At 41.4% G+C, this 12630-nt stretch overlaps 1 protein-coding gene across 2 annotated transcripts in view; it reads left to right on the forward strand.

Annotated features, from left to right (window-relative positions):
- Nucleotides 1–2980, forward strand: part of KYAT3 (kynurenine aminotransferase 3) — a 66679-nt gene extending 63699 nt beyond the window's left edge. For both annotated transcript variants that reach the window (XM_068964781.1, XM_068964780.1), the window contains one exon: nt 2769–2980. In XM_068964781.1, coding sequence (XP_068820882.1) covers nt 2769–2831 — 63 coding nt within the window. In that variant the 3' untranslated portion in view covers nt 2832–2980. The remainder of the gene's footprint in view (nt 1–2768) is intronic.
- Nucleotides 2981–12630: the final 9650 nt, after the last annotated feature.

Genomic DNA, 12630 nt, shown 5'->3' on the forward strand with positions numbered 1-12630 from the left:
GACCAATTATTTTGAAGAAAGTCCCTTAACATTTGTTTGACATTTACTCATGGATAGATTCAGGTTGTGCACTTTTGGTTGAAACCAAAGAAGTGATATTTTGTTCATTGTTTTGCATCCTATCAGATAGCACATGATTTTAGTTTTATCTACAACTGGTGATGTTAAGTTTAATCATTTTATTGAGGTGGTGTCTGCCAGGCTTCTCTACTGTAAAGTTTCACTTTTTCCTTGATGAATAATGAATGTTTTGTGGTGAAGTACTTTGAAACCATGAAAATATTCCATATCACATCAAATAATTTATTCATTTAACTATTCATATATGTAAGGACTCATAGATTCTTATTTTATTCAGTGGGTTAAAATTTACTATTATTACTTATTTCGATGCTCAAATTTTCCAAAATTTGGCCATTAAGAGCCCCATTAAGCTGGCTTCTGTTTTCTTTGACACGTCTCCCATCATTGTTTGAGCATTTTCTTACTTTCTGGCATTTCAAGATGCAGTAGGTTCACTTTGTCATTGTCCAGCTCAACCTGAAATCCCCTTTTACTGGAGAATGGTATTAAGAAACCAAGATCTGGGCATGACGAGTGCTCATTGGGGTATTAGTATTCCCAGGCCCTCCCAGAAGACAGAGATAGGGAACATGTAAGTGTATGTCCATACTTTTTATGTCTGTATCTATCCTACTTATTCCTATGTCTATCTAAATACATTGAAACCACCTCCAAGTTTATTCTAGCTTTCTCCCTGTACATGTGAGTCACAACCTTCCTTGACAGTATTGACAGTAAAAACACTTTGCTCATCATTTACCCACTTCTTTAATCAGTACCTCTGCGTGTGGCCATCTCTTGTTAGTGCTACTGCCCTTCCACCCACCACCCCGACAGACACCCTGCACCCTACTCAGGCTTTGACATTTTTACCAGTCTGCCGCCCCTGTTCCCTGTATGGTCACCATCCTCACCTCACCTGAGCTTCAGCACCTGACCTGCTTCCATCACCTTCCTGCAGAGATACCCTCCTCTGAGTCTCCAGCACCACACACAAAGCCACCACTGTCACCCACTGCATAGAAGCGCTCGTCTTCCCTTGCAGGCTCTGATACTCCATACCTGTCTGCACTGGCAGATGCCTGCCTCATCCCCTCCAGGCTCCATGCTGCCTGCAAGCACCCTGCCATACAGATGCCTTGCTTACTTACCCCCTCGATTCGGATGCCCTGATCCGGGTCAGTGCCACTAGTGCCATCGCCACCACCTCATGCCACCCATGTTGGAAGATCTTCTTACTTCACTCTGGCTGTAGCATCCTGCACCGGGCTGCTGAGGCTCTCCCACCCCCATACATGATCTGTTTCCCTCCTGATGGCTTTGGAGTAAGTCACTCTGTAGAGATGGAAGAGAAAGGAAAAGAGTAGAGAAAGCAAGAGGAAGTTTGCCCATCAATTTAATTTTATACCATATGTACATATTACCTATTCAAAAAATAAATTATATCTTTACAGTTGGCCCTCTGACTGTGGTGTTAGGAGCTTATAACTGTGAGACTTCAAAAGGAGGGAGCAAGAGTAGTGGCAAAAGAACCAATTTTGGTTCCTCATTCAGAGCAGAGAATGGTAAACATTGTCTGAAGTTGATAAATTAAAAATCTAGGAGCATACATTATTTAGATTTTGATGGTAATCGCTAGAACTAAAATCAAAATTGCCATAAGAAGTTGATTTAGAGGATGGTGGGAGTAGTAGGAAGGCATGAGAAGGGAAGAAACATGATTATTTTTCAGTGTAAACTCTTCTGTATTCTTTGACTTTTTTCTGTAATTGTATATTATTATTGTAGTCTCACTCTGCCTGGTATCCTCTTTGTTGGGAGCTAAGGGAGGGGTTTCCTTTTGTTGTCTACAAGGCTCTTTGAAAGAAGTCTGTGATTCTGCGCTCTTCCTACCCAAACGAACGAAACAGTAAATATGGCTCTCATCAGTACATCCTTCAGGCTCTCCTGCATCCTTCAGGCTCTCCTGCATCAGTGTCATTTATAAGTCTGAGTCTTTGGCAGTGAATGCATCCACACTAACAGACATGGTTTTGGCTGGGATTAGGTTAAGCTGTTTCCAGACTGAGCTGTATATACAGATTGTTGATCATTTTCTTGGTAATGTTCCTTGGCCCCATATTAGTTAATTTGCAGAGTTCTTTTGGTGTCAGGATAGTAGTAATAAAGTGCTCTGAACTGGCAGCCAGCATCACAAAACAGTATAATGTAATGATTGCTGTTGACACTTCTATAGCTTCCCTAACATTGAATTCTTGTGAGGCTCATTCACTTTTCTAGCCTGACAGCAATGGGATAGTAGCATTATAAATATTTGGCCTGTTTGATTTGCTGCTAGGCTCCTTAAAGAGCTTGTGACTTGTATAATTTGGCCACCAAGGCAAAGGATGATGCTGTAGATACCATTTCCCAGTTTCTGTGTTCCCGCTGAGGTTAAGTGGTTTAAAATGGGGTAGAGCTTCCAGTGACACCACTCAAGGTATCCCCCACCCCCATGCCATGTTCCTGGACTTTGTCTTAGCTGCAGAGGCCAAGGGCCAGCTAAAGCCTGGCTCAAGTTATCAGGGGTTGAGGATCACTCAGTTCCCAAAGCACCACATGACTCTTACAGATGGACTGACTTTGGTGTACTTTTTGTATTTAAATTTTTACTTCATCTTGAATTTATTTTGATTTGTAATGATGATTATTTCATTAATTTACAGAAAGACAGTACACTGGATGCTGCTGAAGAAATCATCAAGGCATGGAGTAGACAGAACTCTTGATACATGCAGAGTGTGTTGTTTCTATTAAATGACCTAATATAAAATTACTTGGTGCTGCCACTTGCTGGATATTGGAAAAAAAAAATCTTTCAGTACAAATAAAATTTAAAGGAATATTTCCATTGGTAACCTCACCCCTAACAATATTCTGGGGATCTTTTTTTTTTCTTGCTGAACTGTATTAAAACAGCTTCTGTTTCCTCATAACAGTGGAATAAAAATAGCACCTACTTTATATGACTTCCCTGGTGGCTCAGATGGTAAAGTGTCTGCCTACAATGGGGGAGACCTGGGTTCAATCCCTGGGTCGGGAAGATCCCCTGGAGAAGGAAATGACAACCCACTCCAGTACCCTTGCCTGGAAAATCCTGTGGATGGGGGAGCCTGGTAGGCTACAGTTCACAGGGACGCAGAGTCAGACACGACTGAGCGACTTCACTTTCGCTTTCACTTTATATGAAGTTTGTGAGTTCTTGTTTGTGAGAGTGAAATGGACTGATGTATGTAAAGCCTGCCAGACAATAAGGGCTCACCTACTATTGGCCAGTTTCACTCTTCTGCCATTGCATAAAAACTCTTGGCCAATTACAGGTCCTTCAACTTCATATTTTTGCTTGGTCTCTACCCAGCTGTAGTTCCCTCCCCTCATTTACTAATGGTTTTGAACTTTGTTCATAGTTTAGCCTGTCGCTTACAAGTACTGCCATCATCTGGGGCAGCTTTAGGGTCCACATAGATTATTACCTAGACTTTTGGCACTCCCCTCTGGTGATATTTATTTCCACTTCACTCTCCACTTCAGCCACCCACTCCCTTGGGCATACTTTAAACCTTTCATCATTCCAGGCTGTTCCATCTTTGAGATAATAAATTAGTCATCTCACACTGTAACCACCTATTCCTGCAGTAAATATCACCACTCCCCCACTATTTCCCTCTCTCTTTCTCTCAGCTTCTTTCAAAATAGCACTTTAAACTATCATTTCAAATCCACTACTGCTCAAAAATTGGTCCATGGCCCTCTTACATCAGAATCAACTAGGATCTTTGTTGAAAATGAATTTTTGGTCGTCACCCTGACCTACTGAATAATTCAGAATCTGCCCCTTTCCAGGTGATTCTTATACCACTAAAGTTTGACAATCACTGCTGTAGGTCGTGGAACCTTTTAATTCCTCTCAGCCTCTTTGTATCTTCACTCCCTTCCTTATCCAACTTAGATTTATTTATTTAATGCCATAAATTTTTGTATTAGGCAAAAATTAACTGGGCTTCCCCTGGTGGCTCAGAGGTTAAAGCATCTGCCTGCAATGAGGGAGACCTGAATTTGATCCCTGGGTCGGGAAGATTCCCCTGGAGAAGGAAATGGCAACCCACTCCAGTATTCTTGCCTGGAGAATCCCCATGGGTGGAGGAACCTGGTGGGCTACAGTCCACGGGGTCGCAGAGTTGGACATGACTGAGCGATTTCACTTTCACTTTACTTTCATCTAATATATATATTATACATATTTTATATATATATGTATACAAAAGTTTTTCTACTATACTTGATAAAGGCTTGAGGAAGAACAATAACAAAAAAAGAGAGATGGAGGAATTGGGAAACATAAACTAAATGAAATGGGAACACTGAATATGAAATGGAAAAAGTGAAACAAACTAGATAAAAATAAAAGATTATCATAGGGTCCAGTTGTTTTTAAACATGATTGCTCACTAGAAACATATCTGGAGCTTTGGAGAAAAAACCCAATATCTGGGCATTTGTATTTTTCAAAAATTCCCAAGATAATTCTGATATGCATCTGAATTTTTAAAAGTGATTACAGGTTTTTCTACTAAATGACAGTTTTCGTGATATAGAGTTCTATTATTTTTCTGTGACCAATCATGATACAATGGTATTAAGTGAATAATAGTTATATAATCACAAGAATAAAAGATGTTTGTCAGTTTTCACAATCAATAGCCAGACAAAAAGTAAAAGATAATAACAATTGCAAGCCATAATGGGAACATGATTAGCCTAACTGTAAAATAATTACATACAGTTTGGGGGATCAAACAGTGATGTGGTAAGTGGAAGCACATATATAGCACATGCTTTCATCAGTGTCTTTTGCTTGGTGCATTTAATCCATTTACTTTTAAGGTAATTACTGATGTGTTTGATCCTATTACCATTTTCTTAATTGTTTTGGGTTTATTTTCTGTAGGTCTTTTCCTTGTCTTGTTTCCTGCCTAGAGTTCCTTTAGAATTTGTTGTAAAGCTGGTTTGGTGGTGTTGAATTCTTTTAACTTTTGCTTGTCTGGAAAACTTTTGATTTCTCCATCAAATCAGAATGAGAGTCTTGCTGGGTAGAGTGTTCTTGGTTATAGGTTCTTCTCTTTCATCACTTAAACATATCATGCCATTCTCTTCTGGCTTGCAGAGTTTCCGTTGAGAAATCAGCTGGTAACCTGATAGAAGTTCCCTTGTAACTTATTTGTCATTTTTCTCTTGTTGCTTTTAATATTTTATCTTTGTCATAAACATGATGAAATTCATTGTATGTTAAACTTATATGTGTTATTTGTGTGAAGAAAAGAAGTAAGGCAGGGTAGAGGGGAATGAGAGTATCAGGGAAGCAAATTGGAATTTTAAATAGTGTGGCCAGGTGAGTTTTGTGGAGGTGCCGTAGGATCAGACTTAGAAGAGGAGAGGGAGAGAGCCTTGTGAAGATCGTAGGGAGGAACACTCCAGGAGCAAGGAATAGCCAGTGCAAAGGGTCTACAACAGGAAGGGGTCTTATGTTTGATGAGTACCAAGTAACCAAGGGACAGAGTAGTAGGTATTAGGGCAGAGTAGCAGCATAGGACCTCAAGGACTAGAGGAAGGATAATGGTTTGATATCATCTCATCCATACTTTTTTTTTTAGAATGTGTAAAATAATGTTTATTAGAGCATGGTTTCTAATTATTCCAAATTGATAACCACAAAGACATGAGACTGGATAAGAGCACCAAATAGGTCAGTGTTAGAAACTAAAGGGGGCTGTGACTTAGCTCTGGACTTTTGAAAAGTGTGACTGCAAAGTGGAATAACTAGAAAAAGTTCTCTTTGATGATTCTACTTTCTAACATACAACACACACAAACACACACTCCTCACTTACCCTCAACCTGCTATAATCTAGATTGTACCCATTATTGTTCAAAATTTGCTAATGACCTCCATGTTCTTAGATTTAAAGGAACCTTCCCAGTTCCATCCAACTTTACCTCTTACTTCCCACGTTGCAGTAGTGGTAAAGAATCCGCCTGTCAATACAGGAGACACAAAAGATATGAGTTCCATTCCTGGGTCTAGAAGATCCCCTGGAGTAGAAATGGCAACCCTTTATGGTACTCTTGCCTGGAAAATTCCATAGACAGAGGAGCCTGGTGGGCTACAGTCCATGAGGTCGCAGAGAGTTGAACCAAACAGCATTTGCCACTCTGGCCTTCCTAAACCTGTTTTTTTTTTTTTGCTCCTGTGATGCTGCAAATTCGTGAATTACCTTCTCTCTGTTCCTTCTTCATCTCCTTCGCCTTTTCTTAGATATTGATATTCCGTCTTTCTCACTAAACTTCATTTACTCTGAATACACTGCTGCTGCTGCTGCTAAGTCACTTCAGTCGTGTCTGACTCTGTGCGATCCCATAGACGGCAGCCCACCAGGCTCCCCCGTCCCCGGGATTCTCCGGGCAAGAACACCGGAGTGGGTTGCCATTTCCTTCTCCAATGCATGAGAGTAAAAAGTGAAAGTGAAGTCGCTCAGTCGTGTCTGACTCTTCGCGACCCCACGAACCGCAGCCTACCAGGCTCCTCTGTCCATGGGATTTTCCAGGCAAGAGTGCTGGAGTGGTATGCCATTGCCTTCTCCACTGAATACACTAGTGACTCTTAAATCTGTAACAGCCTAGTCCTCTCTTTTGAATTTCAGATCCATATATTCAGTACCCCATTTGTCATCTCACACAGACATTTTATAGGCAAACTTTATCCAATCTGGATTGAATAAGCAATACCTAGTATTGTTTGGCAAACAGTATCCAATCTCCTTACCTCAGTGAATGGTGCCCCCAATCCACTAACTCAAGTCAGAAAGCCTATTGACACAAGTCACTTTTAACTTTTCTCTCCACATCCAAATCCTCTAACTAGCCCGAAAGTGAAAATGAAGTTAGTTGCTCAGTCGTGTCCGACTCTTTGCTACCCATGGACTGTAGCCCACCAAGCTCCTCCTTCCATGGGATTCTTCAGGCAAGAATACTAAATATCCCTTAAATCTATCACTTTTCTGTGCTCCAATTGCCCCCATCCATGCCCCCACCATCCATACCATTTCTCAACCAGATTACTGTTCAACTCTTAACAGTTCTCCCTGCCTTCTTGCTTACAATGTATCCGTGTAGCCCAAACAAGCTTTATAAAATGTAAATGTGATCATGTTACATATATCAGTTAAGAATATTCCTGTTGCAAGTGACAGCCTAACCCATATGGGTTTAAATCCAATGAAAAAGAATTGTCTGTCTCAATTGAGCATTTTAGGAGTAGTCTAGTTTTGTTAAAAGCTTGATCCGAGACTGTGTTTGAGCATCTCCTGTGGAGGTATGGGTCAGCAGTGGTCTGCCTCAGGGACAAGGGTTCTGGGTGTGGGTATGGCATAAGTCCGTGGAGGAGGTCACCATTAACGCCACTACAGACTTGCCAGAACTTACATAGGACTGGGAAATAGACTCTTGGAGGGCACAAGAGAACCTTTTACACCAGGACCCAAGAGAAAGGAACAGTGACACCACAGAAGACGTGCCTGTGGGTGTGTGGGTGTCTCTGACGAAGGTGTGGGTGAGTGGTGGCCAGCTTCAGGGTTGGGGGCACGAACTGTAGCAGTACATGCATGGGATCTTCTGAGGGAGGTCACCATTGTCTTCATTACCTTCACCATAGATTAGTTCAATTCAATTCAGTTCAGTCACTCAATCGTGTCCGACTCTTTGCGACCCCATGAATTGCAGCACGCCAGGCCTCCCCGTCCATCACCAACTCCCGGAGTTCACTCAAACTCATGTCCATCGAGTCAGTGATGCCATCCAACCATCTCATCCTCTGTCATCCCCTTCTCCTCCTGTCCCCCAACCCTCCCAGCATCAAGGTCTTTTCCAATGAGTCAACTCTTTGCATGCGGTGGCCAAAGTATTGGAGTTTCAGCTTTAACATCAATCTTTCCAATGAATACCCAGGACTGATCTCCTTTACAATGGACTGGGTGGACTTCCTTGCAGCCCATGGGACTCTCAAGAGTCTTCTCCAACACCACAGTTCAAGAAGCATCAATTCTTCGGCGCTCAGCTTTCTTCACGGTACAACTCTCACATCCATACATGACCACTGGAAAAACCATAGGCTTGACTAGACGGACCTTAGTCGGCAAAGTAATGTCTCTGCTTTTTAATATGCTGTCTAGTTTGGTCATAACTTTCCTTCCAAGGAGGAAGCATCTTTTAATTTCATGGCGGCAGTCACCATCTACAGGGATTTTGGAGCCCAGAAAAATAAAATCTGCTGCTGTATCCATTATTTCCCCATCTATTTGCATGAAGTAATGGGACCGGATGCCATGATCTTCATTTTCTGAATGTTGAGCTTTAAGCCAACTTTTTCACTCTCCTCTTTCACTTTCATCAAGAGGCTTTTTAGTTCCTCTTCACTTTCTGCCATAAGGCTGGTGTCATCTGCATATCTGAGGTTGTTGATATTTTTCCCAGAAATCTTGATTCCAGCTTGTGCTTCCTCCAGCCCAGCATTTCTCATGATGTACTCTGCATATAAGTTAAATAAGCAGGGTGACAATATACAGCCTTGATGAACTCCTTTTCCTATTTGGAACCAGTCTGTTCCATGTCCAGTTCTAACTGTTGCTTCCTGACCTACATACAGGTTTCTCAAAAGGCAGGTCAGGTGGTCTGGTATTCCCATCTCTTTCAGAATTTTCCACAGTTTATTGCAATCCACACAGTCAAAGGCTTTGGCATAGTCAATAAAGCAGAAATGGATGTTTTTCTGGAACTCTTCCTTTTTCGATGATCCAGTGGATGTTGGCAGTTTAACCTCTGGTTCCTCTGCCTAGTCTAAAACCAGCTTGAACATCTGGAAGTTCACGTTCACATATTGCTGAAGCCTGGCTTGGAGAATTTTGATCATTACTTTGCTAGCGTGTGAGATGGGTGCAATTGTGCGGTAGTTTGAGCATTTTTTGGCATTGCCTTTCTTTGGGATTGGAATGAAAACCGACTTTTTCCAGTCCTATGGAAAACTGCTGAGTATTCCAAATTTTCTGGCATATTGAGTGCAGCACTTTCAGATCATGAACTCCTTATTGCCAAATTCAGACTGAAACTGAAGAAAGTGGAGACCATTCAGGTATGACCTAAATGAAATCCCTTATGATTATATTGTGGAAGTGAGAAATAGATTTAAGGGACTAGATCTGATAGACAGAGTGCCTGATGAACTATGGATGGAGGTTCGTGACATTGTACAGGAGACAGGAGTCAAGACCATCCCCAAGAAAAAGAAATTTTAAAAAGCAAATTGACTGTCTAAGGAGCCCTTACAAATAGCTGTGAAAAGAAGGGAAGCAAAAAGCAAAGGAGAAAAGGAAAGACATACCAATTTGAATATAGAGTTCAAAGAATAGCAAGGAGAGATAAGAAAGCCTTCATCAGTGATCAATCCAAAAACATAGAGGAAAACAACAGAATAGGAAAGACTGGAGATCTCTTGAAGAAAATTAGAGATACCAAAGAAACATTTCATACAAAGATGGGCTCAATAAAGGACAAAAATGGTAGGGACCTAACAGAACCACAAGATATAAGAAGAGGTGGCAAGAATACACAGAAGAACTGTACAAAAAAGATCTCCCTGACCCAGATAATCACGATGGTGTGATCACTCACCTAGAGCCAGACATTCTGGAATGTGAAGTCAAGGGGGCCTTAGGAAGCATGACTATGAACAAAGCTAGTGGAGGTGATGGAATTCCAATTGACGTATTTGAAATCCCCAAGAAAACGAAATGCAAAGAAGCAAAATGACTGTCTGAGGAGGCCTTACAAATAGCTGTGAAAAGAAGAGAAGCAAAAAACAAAGGAGAAAAGGAAAGATATACCTATTTGAATGCAGAATGCCAAAGAATAGCAAGGAGAGATAAGAAAGCCTTCCTCACTAATCAATGTGAAGAAATAGAGGAAAACAATAGAATGGGGAAGACTATAGATCTCTTCAAGAAAATTAGAGCTACCAAGGGAATGTTTCATGCAAAGATGGGCTCAGTGAAGGACAGAAATGGTATAGACCTAACAGAATCAGATGATATTAAGGAAAGGTATGACCTTGGCAAGAATACACAGAAGAACTGTGCAAAAAAGGTCTTCACAACCCAGATAACCACGATGATGTGGTCACTCACCTAGAGCCAGACATCCTGGAATGTGAAGTCAAGTGGGCCTTAGGAAACATCACTATGAACAAACCTAGTGGAGGTCATGGAATTCCAGTTGAGCTATTTCAAATCCTAAAAAAGGATGCTGTGAAAGTGCTGCACTCAGTATGCCAACAAATTTGGAAAACTCAGCAGTGGCCACAGGACTGCAAAAGGTCAGTTTTCCTTTCAATCCCAAAGAAAGATATTGCCAGAGAATCTTCAAACTACCGCACAATTGCACTCATCTCACAAGCTAACAAAGTAATGCTCAAAATTCTCCAAGCCAGTCTTAAACAATACATGAACTGTGAACTTCCAGATGTTCAAGCTGGATATAGAAAAGGCAGAGGAACCAGAAATCAAATTGCCAACATCCGCTAGATCATGGAAAAAGCAAGAGAGTTCCAGAAAAACATCTATTTTTGCTTTATTGACTATGCCAAAGCCTTTGACTATGTGGATCGCAATAAACTGTGGAAAATTTTAAAAGAGATGGGAATACCATACCACCTGACCTGCCTCTTGAGAAACCTGTATGTAGGTCAGGAAGCAACAGTTAGAACTGGAGGAACAACAGACTGGTTCCAAATAGGAAAAGGAGTGCGTCAAGGCTGTATATGGTCACCCTGCTTATTTAACTTATATACAGAGTACATCATGAGAAATGCTGGGCTGGAAGAAGCACAGCTGGAATCAAGATTGCTGGGAGAAATATCAATAACCTCAGATATGCAGATGACACCACCTGTATGGCAGAAAGTGAAGAACTAAAGAGCCTTCTGATGAAAGTGAAAGAGGAGAATGAAAAAGTTGGCTTAAAGCTCAACATTCAGAAAACTAAGATCATGGCATCTGGTCCCATCACTTCATGGCAAATAGATGGGGAAACAGTGAAAACAGTGCTGACTTTATTTTTTGGGCTCCAAAATCACTGCAGATGGTGACTGCAGCCATGAAATTAAAAGACGCTTACTCCTTGGAAGGAAAGTTGTGACCAATCTAGACAGCATATTAAAAAGCAGAGACATTACTTTGGCAACAAAGGTCCGTCTAGTCGAGGCTATCATTTTTCCAGTGGTCATGTATGGATTTGAGTGTTGGAATATAAAGAAAGCTGAGCACCAAAGAATTGATGTTTTTGAACTGTAGTGTTGGAGAAGACTCTTGAGAGTCCCTTGGACAGGAAGGAGGTCCAACCAGTCCATCCTAAAGGAAATCAGTCCTGAGTGTTCATTGGAAACACTGATGTTGAAGCTGAAACTCCAATCCTTTGCCACCTGATGAGAAGAGCTGACTCATTAGAAAAGACGCTGATGCTGGGAAAGATTGAGGGCAGGAAGAGAAGAGGACGACAGAGGATGAGATGGTTGGATGGCATTACCAACTCATGGACGTGAGTTTGAGTAAACTCTGGGTGTTGTTGATGGACAGGGAGGCCTGTCATGCTGCAGTCCATAGAGTTGCAAAGAGTCGGACACAACAGCGACTGAACTGAACTGAACTGATCCAAGACTCAGACTGTGTTATGTAACCAAGCTCTTCATCTTGTAGTTCTGTCTTCTCTGTGTCAGCTTTATCTCCAGCTGGTACCTCTTGGGTAGATACGTGGCTGCAGCAGTTTATGAGTATCACATGGTGACACTAAAATATCCAGCAAAAGGGGACACTTTCTTGGAAACTCAGCAAATGGTTTATTGTGTCTTATTGACTCATTCCTGAGCTACTTGCTGAGACCGTGGGAATGGACATGCTAAATAACTTAGGCCAATCCAAGGTCAACTCTACATGAACTACATTCAATGTCCCATTGAAAGAAGGGGCAGAATGAAAAAGGGAGGAAACAGATGTGAAAATGTCTTAAGTGACTTAAAACTTGTCACTCCCCATTGCTCTTGACATAATTAGTCTTGTTGCTGTTGCTTTGCAATATTGTTTTGTTTTGTTGGTGTCTGGGGGTTTTAGAAGATCATTCTCTGATGCAAACTCTTCTTGACTGAAGAAAGAATGTGCTCATTACTTAGTCAGGTAAGGGAATCTCCCCTGGAGGTCATTTCTCCTAAGTTACTCAGACTCTCCTCATCAGGGCTTACAGTGCCCTGTATTTCCCTTTTCCTCCCCCAGTCTCATCTTTCTCATCTTTTCCTACTCAAATGTCCTGTCTTACTGAACTCATGGCAGTTTCTAAGTGAGCCCTTTGTTCTCTGCCTTTTAGAAAATGTCATTTCCTAACGTTCAGGCATGTTTAATGTAGGCAATCTATTGTGTACTTGGATTTGTGTAC

Source organism: Capricornis sumatraensis, chromosome 2 (genome assembly GCF_032405125.1).
Source record: "Capricornis sumatraensis isolate serow.1 chromosome 2, serow.2, whole genome shotgun sequence".
Lineage (NCBI taxonomy): Eukaryota > Metazoa > Chordata > Mammalia > Artiodactyla > Bovidae > Capricornis > Capricornis sumatraensis.